Genomic DNA, 15517 nt, shown 5'->3' with positions numbered 1-15517 from the left:
TCACCATAGCTGGATCCAATGGCTAGGTACAGCTGTGGTATGGTACCACAGTTGCACCATAGTTAGACCCTTAATTACAATATAATATCATGATTTTTATCATGGCATCATAGAATGAAGCCTTAATGTGTGTGTGTACGACTTAATTTGAGTTAAAATTGGACTCAAATGGCTAATTTATAACTTTTTTTTTACATTGACATGCAAGAAATGGTAAAAAAAATTTTAAGTTATACAGAAAATTGATAGTAGACGAAGAGATCAATAAAGGATAATTAGAATGTATTAATAGAATCACATTAATTAGAACGTAAAAGTGTTTGTGAGGAAAAAAATAAAAAAGTGAAAATTGTTGTTCTTGTAATTATATGGGTATAAAGCATTAGAGAAAAAGTTATGGAAAGAAAAAAAATAGAGGTTTAATTGAATTTGTTCTGTCCTTCTATATAATTGCTAATAGAAATTATATAGTGGTGCTAATAGACCTATTCTTAATTGAAAGCTCTTAATTGAATTTTTTTCTTTTTTGAGAAGCTCTTGATTGAATTTGTTCTGTCCTTTTATAGAAATTATATAGGGGTACTAAGAACATCTCTAAAAAACTCTATAAATTTTACCCTTCAAATATCTATTTGTTTACCTATGTGGCAAATAGAAGAGTAAAAAAATATGTTATTCTCCAAAAGACTCTTCAAATATAAATAAGTTAATATTATTTTAATTAAATAATATTATTTTACAAGAAAAATCAATAGCAATTAAAGCATCTCTCTCTTTCTCTTATAAAATGTAATAAAATATAAATTGAAGAGGGAGAAAATAATTTTCCAAATTTAAAGAGAGAAAATTATTTTTTATTTAAAAAGTTTTAATTGAAATATTTTTTGAAATTTTAAATACTGGTGTGACTTTTAAAATAAATAATAAAAGTTTTTTTGAAAAATATTTTGATGATGCACAGCTCCGAATTTTTAAGCCCATTTAAAGTGTAATTGTGTTATGGCTTTTTGACTTTTGGCCCACCTTCTAGATTGATTGAATTAACATAATTATCCTTATATAGTTTTTATATTCACAAAAATATCTTACCAAAACACCGTTTGGCACATCAAACCAAAAAAAAAAAAAGCCCGAAAAAGTTAGGTTGGGTACTGCAGCTACGTCTCCTTCCTCACACACCGCCTGTGATTTGAAAAAGTTGGGCGGGTTATTGACTGATTTTGATTTTGGCAAAATGATAATCAATTTTGTAGAATGTATGGGGTTAGTGAATGATGTTCAATTGTTCGTTTAAAAACAAAAATGATATATGGCCTGACGGTTTGTTAACTGAACAAACTAGTGATTGTTTTCGGGTAGATGAAACGATGAATGATAATCTGATCTTGATCAATTTTATCTTTATGGTATATTTTGATGACCCATGTTTACTGACAATTCGTTAATGGTTTGATGAACATAAAAATTGATTTTTTTTTATGTATATAGCTGAGAATTTTGTCGAGAATTTTTTTTAAATGTTATTGTTCGATGGTGAATCTTTATTTATTTATTTATTTTTTTCTTTTTTCCTCCACCGTTCCGAGGTGCAAATTTGGGGATGCTATCAAAAGGAAAACAAAGTTGAATTCAGTGAAAATATGAACATTGTGTCACCAAAATCCAATGGGCAGACTTTGGCCGATTCAACTCCACTCGATTGGAATCAGTCCTCAAATGGTTATGGCTAGTGAGTCTTGCCTTATCCGCCAAGTTTTTCTATTTGGTTATGGTTAATACTTTTCTTTTCTGACAGATATTATGTTTTCTGTGGTTAGTTAATTGGTTAACAATGTGACTTGGCTAACAAAATATCACATACATTTTGTCAATATACGTATGTCGGTAACACCTGATTTTCCCTCATCTTTCTTGCTAGATTAAGACAATCATATGATAAGTCAAACAGTGATGACGGAGATGATGTTGACGATGATCAGTCTTTAGAGTTGGGTCCACGCTGAACAAGGAAAGTGAAAGGAATATTAAATTAAGGTACCGTATTGACTTAGACTATTAGGTTACTGGACAGATTGGGCAGGTGAATCCCGGTTCATTTGGGCAAACTATGCCTCCTGATTTTCTGTATTATTATTATTATTATTATTATTGCGTTAACAGAAGAAAAAAGTCAATAATTACCTCTACTGAATGCTTTCATGTTTCATCCTATTTATGGAAAAAGGAATATGAGAAAATACTGTTAGTAGAAAGCATAATCAAGCAGATGCAAGGCGCCAAAATGTTAATTATCTACTGTTTTCTGTTTTATACCATAAGAACCGCCACTGCACGAGACACCCTTAATCTTGGACAATCCATCCGAGATGGTGAGACATTAGTTTCAGCTAATGAAAGCTTTGAACTAGGATTTTTCAGTCCTGGGAAATCAAAGAGTCGGTACCTTGGAATATGGTACAAGAAAATAGGAAATGGGACAGTTATATGGGTTGCCAACAGAGATGCTCCACTTTCTGATCGCTCTGGAGCTTTAAATATCAGTAGCCAAGGAAATGGAACCCTCATCCTTCTGAATAGTACAAATGGCATTGTTTGGTCATCCAATGCATCGAGAACCCGGAATCCAGTTGCAGTGCTTTTGGAATCAGGAAATCTTGTTGTAAAAGATGGAAAGGATATTGACCCAGATAACTTTTTGTGGCAGAGCTTTGATTATCCATCCCATATCTTAATTGCAGGTATGAAACTTGGAGTAAACTTGGTTACTGGTCTGAACAGGTTCATATCATCCTGGAAGAGCACAGATGACCCTGCACAAGACGATTACGTATATGGGATAGATCCCAGTGGTGTTCCTCAAGCTGTGTTTAGGAAGGGGTCTACAATAAGATACAGAGCAGGTTCGTGGAATGGTCTTCACTGGACGGGGATGCCTCAACTGCAACCAAATCCAGTATATACGTTTGAGTATGTGTCGAATGAGAATGAGGTATTTTACAGGTTTAACCTCATTAAAAGTTCAGTACCTAGTATGATGGTGATGAATCCATTAGGGGATCCACAACGGTTGACATGGATGGAACAAACACAGAAATGGGCACCATTTGTGCCGTTCTCCGGATTGATCCTTGATCAGTGTGACAATTACGCACTATGTGGTGCATATGCTGTTTGTAACATGAATTCTAACTCAGCTAAATGTGAATGCTTGGAAGGGTTTGTACCCAAATCACCAAGTGAATGGGATCTTTTAGATAAGTCTGATGGGTGTGTTCGAAGGACTCAGTTAGATTGCGAACATGGAGATGGCTTTCTGAAGCGTGAATCAGTTAAATTGCCTGATACTCGTTTCTCTCTGGTTGATAACAAGATCAGCCTCTTGGAATGCAAGGAATTGTGTTCAAAGAATTGTTCTTGTACAGCATATGCTAATGCTGATGTCAGAGGAGGGGGAAGTGGGTGCTTACTCTGGTTTCATGACTTGATTGACATGAAAGAACTTTCAGAGAGTGGGCAAGACCTTTTTGTAAGGATGGCTGCTTCAGAACTAGGTATCCTTTCTTTCCCTTCTTTCCGTTATAGTAACATTATTCTATTAATTTTAGTGACAAGCTTATTTTATTTCAAAGTACACTCTTTTTTGTCCGTGGTAATTTCGTTGCAGTTACTGCATAAATTTGGAATTTCTGATGTATCTTATCAATGACATTATTAAGTCCATCCTTGAGACTTTAGTTGAATTTATTGTACGTGAACTCAAGAATATAGTTCCATTGCAATTTTCCAGATGATATTGAGAGAAAAAAACCCAAGAAGAAAAAGAAAGTGGCGATCGTAATCACATCTGTATTGTTAGTCACCGGAGTAATTTTATTAGGAGGGTTCGTGTATTTGTGGAAAAGGCGACACCGAAAGCAAGGTTAGTCAGCTCATGAAATACTTTGTTGATTTCATAAAGTATCAGAGATGGAAACTGTTGCACGAAATTAAACACTTATGCACAATAATGCTTTAATGTTAATCTTTAATTTTGAAGAAAATCAATTGTTTTTAAGGGAGTCAATTTCCTACCTTTCCAGGGAAGACTGATGGTAGCAGTAAATTGGATTACAATGACAGAGGCAACCGAGAAGAAGAAATGGAATTACCAATATTTGATTGGATGGCCATAGCTAATGCTACTGAAAACTTCTCAGACAAAAACAAGTTGGGGGAGGGTGGTTTTGGACCAGTTTACAAGGTAAAATAACATTATGCAGTTTGACCGTACCATTTTAATGTAACAAGAAGCTTACATCTGTAACCGGTGATTTCTAGGGAGTGCTTATAGAGGGGCAAGAAATTGCGGTTAAAAGACTTTCAAAAAGTTCCGGACAAGGAATGGAGGAGTTCGAAAATGAAGTCCTTTTGATTGCTAAACTTCAGCACCGAAATCTTGTGAAGCTTATCGGTTGTTGCACTCAAAGAGATGAAAGGATGTTAATTTATGAATACCTGCCCAACAAAAGCCTGAACGACTTTATTTTTGGTTTTCTCTACACTGAACATTTTTTCTGGTCATTTTTTTCTTCTCTTTTGAGAACTTATCCTTAGTTGATCGAAACTAAGTTAGATGTTAATGTTTCAGATGTTACAAGAAGCAAATTTCTGGATTGGAGCAAACGATGCCAAATCATTGGAGGAATTGCTCGTGGTCTTCTTTATCTTCATCAAGACTCTAGGCTGAGGATTATACACAGAGATCTAAAAGCCAGTAATGTTTTGTTAGATAATGAGATGAACCCTAAGATTTCAGACTTTGGCATGGCTAGGGCATTTGGGATAGACCAGACTGAGGCAAACACTAATAGAGTTGTTGGTACATAGTAAGTGAGCTTGCATTTGTTCATTATTCTCTTTTTATAACCCGTGAACTTACCAATTCTTTTGCATTGTAACTCTTTCAGCGGTTATATGCCTCCTGAGTATGCAATAGATGGGCTATTCTCAGTGAAATCTGATGTTTTCAGCTTTGGTGTTTTGGTACTAGAGATAGTGTGTGGTAAGAGAAATAGAGGATTTTACCATGCAGATCACCACCACAATCTTCTTGGACATGTAAGGCTATTGACTGAGAAGCTTCGAGAAGCCCTGCAATGACTGTTTAATTATGGCATTTTTTTCAATCTTTTTCAGGCCTGGCGGCTGTGGATAGAAGAGAGACCGGTAGAACTAATCAATAAATCACTAGGTGGCTCTTATTCTTTATCAGAAGTATTACGATGCATTCAGGTTGGTCTGTTATGTGTTCAACAACGGCCTGAAGACCGGCCAAACATGTCATCTGTGGTTCTAATGTTGAGTGGTGAAAGGTCACTGCCTCAACCGAAGCAGCCTGGATTTTTCACAGAGAGGAACCCACCCGAATCAGGGTCCTCATCAAGTAAGCGAAGCTTACTCTCAACCAATGAGATCACCATCTCATTAATAGAGGGTCGATAAGAAAACACCAGTTTACATCGATCAAAGGTTTTCCTGTAAATCGCAAGCAGTAGATAATGCTGGAGCTGGTCTACAAGTAATGGTTTACAAATTGCAGGTGTTTAAAGGTGTTGTCGGTAATCAGTATCCCTTTAAATTATGCACCAGACTAGGTCAATGACTATTGATTGGCCTCCTGTAGGAAGGTTAAAGGTATTCAAATAGTATTGTCAGTATCTTGACTAACTGCAATAAATGTCTTATTTTTAGAATCTTATTTTGTGAAAATGTTTGTGATCTCCAGAATTAATCATCATATCTATCATGGATGTTGTTTTCTTTATCACCCCTTTTTTTCACACTCTGCAATGCAATTCTTTAATTCTATTTGTTTGTTTGAGCAAAGTTCTTAATTTTTTGCAATTATTTTTATAAGTTTTGATTTTGAAAAAATGCAGTCCCATTTGATAAGGTAGATAACTGAAATTTTTGAAAGCTCATTTCATTTCCAGTGTGGGGCTAATGGCCCCGCTTAGGCATTGTGACATATTTTAACTTCATAACCCCTGAAAGAAAGATAAAAAGTAATGGAATTTTTAAACATTCCACCTCCAGTATTGCCTTTGATTTTAACAGAAAATGGTGGTCAACTGAGTGAGGTTCCTACGTGCAGCAAAGTTGTGTACTTTGTGAAGAATCAAGAGGTTATTTGGGAAGCCAGCTCACTGACTTATTATGATTAGTTTTTATTATCAGCAACGAAATTCATTTTTGGAATCGTTGTGGCTTGCTTAGATTCTCGGGTTTGCTGAATGTTTGGTCACCAACAACTCTTGGTTTCTATGTTATTTTATTTCATATATTGGGTGGGTGTTGTTATTCCATAAATCATGGGGTTAGTATAACAAAAAATTAGGGTCTGTAGATTAATTTCCCCAAAAAAAAAGAAAAGAAAAGGTCTGTAGATTTGCCTTATGTGCCAAGATTTCTGTAATAGTAGTCACGGACCTCATGGCTGACAGAATCGTACTCCACATGAACACCCCATTTTCCCTAAATCGTTCTTGCCAGTATAAAAAGGATGTGTTAGATCCAAAAGTCTTGAAGCTGTTGAGTAAATTATCTGGGCCCCTTGAAAGCTACTTGAGTAAATTGAAGGAAAATGAAAGGGTAGCTGGCTATCTTGAATCAGACGTCCATAAAGCACGATATTTTGCCTCTGCCCTCAGAAACAAGGTTAATTGACAACAATTGACAGGTTACGTCCAATTCATTTGGGAGGCATATTGCTCATGACTTTTCAACATTTTGGGTGTGAAAAGTGCTTACCTATTAAGAATTTCAGCCAACTGTCCATCAAGGTGTATGGTATCTGTACTAATGCCTTTCATTCTAACATTGGCAACAAATTGTATGAAACAAGCTATTAGTATAAGCATGAGCAAGATGGAAGGCTTCAATTTGTTAATTATCTACAGCTTTCTGTTTTATATTATCAGTGCTGCCAGAACACTAGATACCATCAGTCTTGGCCAGTCCATCAAAGATGGTGAGACATTAGTTTCTGCTAAAGCAAGCTTTGAATTAGGGTTTTTCAGTCCAGGGAATTCAAACATTCGGTACCTGGGAATATGGTACAAGAAGATAGCAGAGGGGACTGTTACCTGGGTTGCCAATAGAGATGCTCCACTTTCTGATCGCTCAGGAGTTCTAAGAATTAATGGCGAAAGGAATGGAATTCTTGTCCTTCTGAATAGCACAAATGACACTGTTTGGTCATCCAATTCTTCAATTAGTGCACAGAAACCTGTTGCAGCGCTTATGGAATCAGGAAATCTTGTTGTGAAAGATGGAAAAGATAATAACCCAGATAATATCTTGTGGCAGAGCTTTGATTATCCATGTGATACCTTGTTACCAGGTATGAAATTAGGAATAAACTTGGGTACTGGTCTGAACAGGTTTTTATCGTCCTGGAAGAGCACAGACGACCCTGCTCGTGGTGATTTCACATATGGGTTAGATCCTCGTGGTATTCCGCAACTAGTTCTTAGAAAGAATTCTATAATAACATTTAGAGCAGGCTTGTGGAACGGTCTTCATTGGACGGGGGTTCCTCAGCTCCAACCAAATCCAGTATATACATTTGAATATGTGTCAAATGAGAAAGAGGCATTTTATACGTATAATCTCAGTAATAGTTCAGTGCCTTCCAGGATGGTGATAAACCCGGCAGGTACTGTGCAGCGTTACACGTGGATGGAAAGAACGAAGACTTGGACATTGTTCTCTCGGTTTTCTGGAGTGACGCTTGATCAGTGTGACAGTTATGCACTATGTGGGGCATATGCTAGTTGTAACATCAATTCTAACTCTCCTGAATGTGAATGCTTGCAAGGGTTTGTACCCAATTCTCAACGAGAATGGGATATGCAATATAAGTCTGGTGGGTGTGTTCGCAGGACTCCATTGGATTGCAAACATGGAGATGGCTTTCTGGAGCACAAAGCAGTGAAATTGCCTGATACACGTTTCTCTTGGGTTGATAAGAACATCACTCTTTGGGAATGCAAGGAGTTGTGTTCTAAGAATTGTTCTTGCACAGCATATGCCAATGCGGATGTCAGAGGACGAGGAAGTGGGTGCTTGCTTTGGTTCCATGACCTGATTGACATCAAAGAACTTCCTGAGAGTGGTCAAGACCTTTTTATACGGATGGCTGCATCAGAACTAGGTATCCCCTTCTTTTCCTTCTGCTCTTTTTACTAACAGCAATCTATTAAATCTAGGGTAATTTCTTTGCAGATGCTGCGTAAATTTAGAATTTCTGATGTATATTGTTAATGACATTATTTGCTCCAAACTTGCTAATTCTGTTGAATCTATTGTGTTTCTACTCAAGAATATATATATTTTTGAAACTCTATTACAACTTTTCAGATAATGTTGAGAGAAGAAGACAATCCAAGAATAAAAAGCAAGTGATGATCATAATAACATCCATATCATTGGCTACAGCAGTTATTTTCATAGGAGGGCTCATGTACAGGCGGAAAAAACACAGTAATCAAGGTAAATTACTGTAATAATGTGGCATCAGTTCAGCTACATCTTGTAACTTTTGTGTGGCTAGTTTGAGGTGTGATTACCTCTTTTCTATGTTTTGCTGCTACATTTTTATTTTATTTCAATAAAATCACCTTACTTAGGTGAGGATTCATCGAAAAGGAAAAAAAAAGAAAGAAAAAGGTAAATAAGCTCATGAATCATGATCATGAAACACCATTTTGATTTCATTAAGTATCAGATAGAGGAAACTTTTGCACCAAATTAAACATTTATGCATAGCAATGAGCGTTCTTCATTAGTTTTGAAGATTCCTACAATTTCATGGAAGACTGATGACAGCCATAAATTGAATTACATTGTCAAAGGCAACGAAAAAGAAGAAATGGAACTACCAATATTTGATTTGAAGATCATAGCTAATGCCACGGATAATTTCTCAGAGAAAAACAAGTTAGGAGAGGGTGGTTTTGGACCAGTTTACAAGGTAACATTATATTATGTGATTAGTCTATACCATTTTCATGTAAAACGAAGCTTACTTCTGTGACCAATGATTCGTAGGGAATGTTGATAGAGGGGCAAGAAATTGCAGTTAAAAGGCTTTCAAAAGGCTCTGGACAAGGAATGGAGGAGTTCAAAAATGAAGTCCTTTTGATTGCTAAACTTCAGCACCGAAATCTTGTGAAGCTTCTTGGTTGTTGCACTCAAAGAGATGAACGGATGTTAATTTATGAATACCTGCCCAACAAAAGCCTGGACTACTTCATTTTTGGTTTGATATTCCATAAATTCGAGTCATTCTTGTCTTACAGTAATTATTTTCATATTCTCTTTTTCAGAACTTAAGCAAAGGGCTGATCTCACCTAGGATGATGAATTTTCAGATACAACCAGAAGCAAATTATTGGATTGGAGCAAACGAAGCCACATTATTGCTGGAATTGCTAGAGGGCTTCTTTATCTTCATCAAGACTCTAGGCTGAGGATAATACACAGAGATCTTAAAGCCAGTAATGTTTTATTAGATAATACGATGAACCCGAAGATTTCAGACTTTGGCCTGGCTAGATCATTTGGGGTAGATCAAACTGAGGCTAACACTAAAAGAGTTGTTGGAACATAGTAAGTGAGCTTGTTTTTATTTTCTTTATATAATCAGTGAACTCACCAATTGTTTTGCACCAACTTTTTCAGTGGCTACATGTCTCCTGAGTATGCAATAGATGGACTATTTTCAGTAAAATCCGATGTCTTTAGCTTTGGTGTTTTGGTATTAGAGATAATTTGTGGAAAGAAAAACAGAGGATTTAACCATGCTGATCATGATCACAACCTTCTTGGACATGTAAGTCTTTAAACTGAGTAACAAAGAATTAGGCCAAAACTAATCATATAATTATAGAATCTCTACAAAGAGTGAGATGTTTAATTATGGCATCTTTTCTTTTTCAATCTGTTTTAGGCTTGGCGACTGTGGATAGAAGAAAGACCTTTGGAACTAATAGATCAATCACTAGATAACTCTTGCTCTTTCTCTGAAGCATTACGATGCATTCAGGTTGGTCTTTTATGTGTACAACAACGACCAGAAGACAGGCCAAACATGTCATCTGTGGTTCTGATGTTGAGTGGCGAAAGGTCACTGCCTCAACCTCAGCAGCCTGGATTTTTCACAGGAAGAAATCTACCTGAATCAGAGTCCTCATCAAGCAGGCAGTACTCAGCTTCGACCAATGAAATCACCTTATCAGTGTTAGAGGCTCGTTAAGAAAGCAGCCAGTTTACTTAAATCAAAGGGGTTTCCTGTACATTCCAATCTATAAGCAATTGGTTTACAAATTACAAGTGCACAAAAAGCTATTGAAGCTGTCCCTTTTAAATAATCATCAAGCAGAAAGGTGATCATTGATTGCCCAACCTCCTCTAGGAAGGTTAACAATGTTCTAAAGGTCTTGTTTACTTCCAATATATAAGATCTCCAGTGTTAATCATCATTATCTAATTGACTAATTCTACTATCGATGTGGTCTTCTCTCTTATTTCGTGTACAATCATGCTGTCCAGTTCTTATGTTTATTTGTTGGTTTCAACTACATATGTTCTCAATATATAGCGTTAGATACTGAATAACACAACTCCATGTCCCCATCTATCAATGCAAGTAACTTAAATTTTTGAGAGGATTTCATTTTCATTGTGTGCTGCTGCCTCACACTAAGGCAGTTAGGCATTGTCACATATGCTAACTTCATAAACAACCTAAAAGGAGGGCCGGGGGGGGGGGGGGGGGGGGACGAAATTGGAACTTGGCATTCCACCTCTAGTACTGTCTTTTATTTAATGACAGAAAAATTGGGTCAACTGAGTTGATCCAGTCCTCTCCTTAATAAAGACTCATCAGTTTATTTGCCAAGCCAGCTCATTGATTGATTATGACTAGTTTTTATTATCAATTCCGAAATGGTTCCAGTTGTTGATATTAAATAATGACAACTGCTAAAGGATGATTATTCAAAATTTGGATTTCTTCTTTTGAATGCACTTTTTCGTTTTGTGGTTTTTGCAAAAGCAAGATATCTGGATCACCATTATTTGATTCATTATTGAAGAAATCCATTTTCTTTAAAACGAAATTCCGTTTGAGCGTAAGTGTAACAATTAAAATACAGATAGTTTTGAATACACACTTGGTAGTTGCAGCACAAGCATTGTGAATCACCATTATCTGATTCATTATTGAAGAAACCCATATTGTTTAAAACAAAATTCCTTTGAGGGTAAATGTTGATGCTGAAATCTGTTCGCCCTTTATCCGACCCGATTTTTCACCAACGTTTATATGTTTGATGGAACGATATCGCTATCTCCTCGCCTTAACGATCGCTTACGTCACTAGATTGAAATTATCCCTTTTTATCTTGCTAATCCTGCGTTCACAAAGAAATGGATCAGAGACGCCGGTGGTTTTACCGGCGTAAACCCTCCGATGCCTAAGTTAGCACAAGGTGTTTATGGGAAAACAGTTCAATTTAGATTTCGGAATGGCTTACGATTCACTCTCAATTTATGCAGAAAAACAGTCTAGTTTCAATTTGGCAGAGTATTCCCTTCTCTCTCAGTTTTTTCATCCTTTTCTTCATCGATTTCTTCCTCTTTTATAGCCGCTGTCCCACGTTTCCGTTCACCCTTCATCCCCCTTTTTCGGGTAGGGGCAGCCCCTCATGGGACTCTAACTGCTACATTGTGGGCAAACGTGGGATATCGCGTCTCCCTCAACGGTTCTGGGAAAAACACAACTATCATGATTCTGTGAGATCGTGTTCCCGCTCTTTGGGGGATGGGTATTGGCTCGGTATATGTCTCTGGTTTGTATATTCCTCTGGCTGGTATTCGTCTCTGGTTGGCCCATGTTTGTAGAAGGCTTATTATCAGTGTTCTGCTCGTACCATTCAGCTAAGGTGATCTACCCCGGGGTGGGGATGATGGCATGGCCGAGCTGGTGTTCTTATTTACCTAACACTAGTCCCCTAGTTTTTGGTCTTGCGAGTGAAATGAGTTGAGAGTAGAAACTGATAATCGAATCTTACTGATCCTGGGACCTAGTCATCTGGTCTTCTGTTTACTGGGATGGACCTGAGGTTCCATTTTTCGTATGGGGAGATTTTTATCTGAGCGTGGGCCTTTATAAGCATATCCATTGCATATCTGAGCTTGCGTCTCGTCTGGCCTCTTATAACGATTAGTGACGTGGCACTTCCCGACTCTTTGAATTTGAAATTTGAAACGACGAGTTATCCATCCTCGATATACGGTGAGTGAGCTGGCATCCTCATCACTTAAACGCTTCTATTTCCTCCTTTTCGTTTCAAATCCCTAGATTGAAATCATCATCGTTTTGTTATTCGTTTCTCCGCCGTTAGCCAACTCCTTCTTTGAACTTTGCTCACACCTCCCGCGTCCGGAGTATCCATTTGCTGGGTGTTTTCTCTGTCATGGCAGCGCTATCAGTGCCAGTCTATTCCAGGTATAGCCTTTAACCTCTTCTTTGGTTGTTGTTGATTGGGTTCTGTATTCCCCCTTTTTGTATTCGTGTACTCGGGTTTGCTTTGGTTTTCTTTTGAAATTTCGATATGTCAAATCGGAGAAGGAAGTTAATTGCAGATGAGAGTGACGAAGAAACAGAGGATTCAAACCTTAACTTGTCAATACCCACTGATTTTTTACGTCCCTCCAGTAGTGTAGGTCCCTCCCATGGTAGGGATACCCTTGAGTACCCACATCCCTTGACTACTTCACCCTCCCCTGAATTAGAGCTTATAGGAAATAGAGGTGGACTTACGTCGGGCTCTGGTGAGAACCATAGTTCTGGTGGGGTTGGGGTCCCTGAGGAAGTGGGTGATGGTGAGGGAAGCAGTTTCGAGCTGAGCCGACCCCCTAAGAAGAGAAACTTTGGCCATAGGGTGGAGGCAGATTCTTACCCTATTGACTACATAGCTTGTGCCACCACCTCAACCAATCTGTTCAAGCTTAGGAATTTTTACAACATTCTTGAGGAGGTTCTCCTTGTAGTTCTTGGGAAATGCGACGTTCCTAGTCGGCCTCCAAGGGGGTATGTAACGATGCACCTGGAGAGTTTCAAATTAGGAGCTCGGCTGCCCCTTCAGCGTTACTTTGCCAAGATATTGGGTGGTATGCACCTGGCCTCAGGTCAGCTTCATCCAAATGGGTGGAGGGTTCTCTCGGCTATGTACGTGTTATGGGAGAGGTGTGGTTCAAAGGAGCTCTCCCTTGTTGAAGTAAAGCATTTATACCAGTTGAGGAGTAGCCCGAAGGAAACAGGCTGGTATTACTTCATGTCGAGCTCTGCGAAGAGGAAGCCAATCACCAGCTTCCCCTCCTTGTATAAAAATTGGAAGAATAAATTCTTTTTTGCTGGAGGAAGTTGGTGTCCGGCAGCTCGTTCGCTTGGTGGTGATATTTACTTTCCAACACATTTTGTCACCCCAGGTCGTTCATTTTTTGCCTATATTCTTTCTCAAATTGTGACTTATTGGGTTCTTTAACTTTGTTTTCTCTTTCAGAATTGTGGGGTTTGATTAAGGAACTTGAAGACCGACCTTTGCTCCAGGTGGAAATTGCTCTGGTGAACGCGTTTACTTGCCAAGACCTCTTGTCACCAACAAACCTGGTCGGTTCGGGTTTAGTGGACATAGCTGCTGAAATAGATAATAAGATCCTCAGCGCTATGACTAGAAAGTGTGGTCGGGCTCCAAGCAGCTCCAGCAACCCTCCTCCTCCTTTGAAGAAAGTCAATGTTGGCCAACCTAAGGCTTTTGTTCCTGCTCTGCCCCCTCCTCCTCCTCGGAAAAATGGTGGGGAGAAGGTGAGTGATAAAAGTCCTGAGGTCAGCATCCAGTCTGGGGACCGGTCTTCTCCTCTTCTATCTCGGGATCAAGGTGACTACCTGAGCCCGTACCAGAGGGATTACGGCAAATCAGTGGGGCCCAAGATGGTGAAGGACATCGACAATATGAACCTCTCCGAGTTGGCTGGATCCGTTCAAAGAGTCTCCTTCAAGCTGGCCACCCTGGTTTCGTGCTACAATAACAGGTCCACGCGCCATGAGAGGAGGCTTCAAGCTGACAATCAGGATTTGAAGAAAAAAGCTGAATCTGCTGATCGCTCGAAGGAGAAGCTGGCTAAGTTGAACAAGCATATCACGGACCTGGAGGAGAAAGTTGCGGTTGCTGAGTCCACCACCTCCAAACTTGAGGGTGAGTTAGGTGACCTGAAGTCTGATCTTCAGGCTACTCAAAGTGAAAGAGATACTTTGAGGACCGCCCTTGAGGGAGAAATCAAATCTTTGAGTGAGCAGTTGGCTGAGGCGAAAGGCAAATCTGTTGATGTGGATGATCAGCTGGATGCAGAGTACGACTCTGGGGTTGCTTTCTGCTATAAGTGCATCATGTCTGTGCTTAAAGAAGAATATCCCGAGCTGGACATGAGCAAGCTGGAGGCTGGAGTGCAGAGATATATGGCTGAGGCCAACCAGAGAGATAAGGAGCAGGGTGACCAGGATCAGATGGAGGCTCCTTTAGATGGGGTGCAGGAGGGGGAAGCTGGGGGTCGTGCTCTTGAGGTGGGTCAAGGGTCCATGCCTCCTCCTCCCGGTGTTGCTGATCTTCCACCTCCCGAGATTGCTGATCCTTCAACTGCTGAAGCCGTCGACCCTCCTAATTTTTAGGTCTATTTTTGTATAAACTCTAAATTTTCATCTGTTTTGTAAACATTTTGAGCATAAATTTTAGATGCTTTCTATTGGCTCTTCTGTTGTGGTTTTGCTTATAGCTCGTTTCTGCAAATTGCCTTAACGCTTTTAGTTGGCTTCGCCTGCTAGTCCTTTAATCGACTGAGTAGGAATATGCATTTGTTTGCCATAACCAAATTTGTAGATTTGCCTGCTGGTCCTTTAGGCGACCGACCAGGAATAGGCACTTGCTTGCCTTAATAAAAATTTCGTAGAATTACCTGCTAGTCTTTCGTTGACCGAGCGGGAATAGGCACTTGTTTGCCAAAGTAGAATTTTGTAGCATTGCCTGCTAGTCTTTCGTTGACCGAGCAGGATTAGGCACTTGTCTGCCTTAGTAGAATTTTGTAAAATTTCCTGCTGGTCTTTGTTGACCGAGCAGGAGCAGACACTTGCTTGCCTTAGTGAAAATTTCGTAAAAATGCCTGCTGGTCCTTAGGCGACCGAGCAGGAATAGGCACTTGCTTGCCTTATTAAAATTTCGTAAAAATACCTGCTGGTCCTTAGGCGACTGAGTAGGAATAGGCACTTGCTTGCCTTAATAAGATTTCGTGAAAATGTCTGCTGGTCCTTAGGCGACCGAGCAGGAATAGGCACTTGCTTGCCTTAATAAGATTTCGTGAAAATGCCTGCTGGTCTTTAGGGGACCGAGCAGGAATAGACACTTGCTTGCCTTATTAA

General features: G+C 39.0%; 3 protein-coding genes across 8 annotated transcripts; all 3 read left to right on the top strand.

The window, feature by feature from the left end:
- The first annotated feature begins 1100 nt into the window (after window positions 1-1100).
- Window positions 1101-5806, top strand: LOC107174244 (G-type lectin S-receptor-like serine/threonine-protein kinase At4g27290). Of its 5 annotated transcripts, none has more exons than XM_052433594.1 (9): window positions 1101-1406; window positions 1587-1729; window positions 1919-3551; window positions 3788-3919; window positions 4080-4240; window positions 4318-4528; window positions 4613-4865; window positions 4947-5097; window positions 5176-5806. In XM_052433594.1, the coding sequence occupies exons 3-9, from the start codon at window positions 2108-2110 to the stop codon at window positions 5479-5481; spliced, it is 2658 nt and encodes an 885-aa protein (XP_052289554.1). In that variant the 5' UTR covers window positions 1101-1406; window positions 1587-1729; window positions 1919-2107; the 3' UTR covers window positions 5482-5806. The 5 variants fall into 5 exon arrangements, with proteins under 5 accessions (XP_052289554.1, XP_052289556.1, XP_015384805.1 ...); XM_052433596.1 differs by having other exon boundaries at window positions 1101-1729; window positions 1919-2034; window positions 2225-3551; XM_052433595.1 differs by having other exon boundaries at window positions 1103-1263; window positions 1614-1729.
- Window positions 5807-5939: 133 nt separating this feature from the next.
- On the top strand, window positions 5940-10577 carry LOC102616008 (G-type lectin S-receptor-like serine/threonine-protein kinase At4g27290). Of its 2 annotated transcripts, none has more exons than XM_015529320.3 (7): window positions 5940-8194; window positions 8401-8532; window positions 8829-9013; window positions 9091-9301; window positions 9414-9651; window positions 9724-9874; window positions 9992-10577. In XM_015529320.3, the coding sequence occupies exons 1-7, from the start codon at window positions 6826-6828 to the stop codon at window positions 10295-10297; spliced, it is 2592 nt and encodes an 863-aa protein (XP_015384806.1). In that variant the 5' UTR covers window positions 5940-6825; the 3' UTR covers window positions 10298-10577. The 2 variants fall into 2 exon arrangements, with proteins under 2 accessions (XP_015384806.1, XP_006475244.1); XM_006475181.4 differs by having other exon boundaries at window positions 6147-8194; window positions 8895-9013.
- Window positions 10578-12659: 2082 nt separating this feature from the next.
- Window positions 12660-14773, top strand: LOC107176555 (uncharacterized). The gene is made up of 2 exons (XM_015529304.1): window positions 12660-13500; window positions 13611-14773. Exons 1-2 carry the CDS (start codon window positions 12660-12662, stop codon window positions 14771-14773), a joined length of 2004 nt encoding a protein of 667 aa, XP_015384790.1.
- Window positions 14774-15517: the final 744 nt, after the last annotated feature.

This window comes from Citrus sinensis, chromosome 9, assembly GCF_022201045.2.
Source record: "Citrus sinensis cultivar Valencia sweet orange chromosome 9, DVS_A1.0, whole genome shotgun sequence".
NCBI classification, from domain to species: Eukaryota; Viridiplantae; Streptophyta; class Magnoliopsida; order Sapindales; family Rutaceae; genus Citrus; species Citrus sinensis.
The sequence above is the reverse complement of the archived record's forward strand: the minus strand, read 5'-3'. Positions and strand labels throughout refer to the sequence as shown.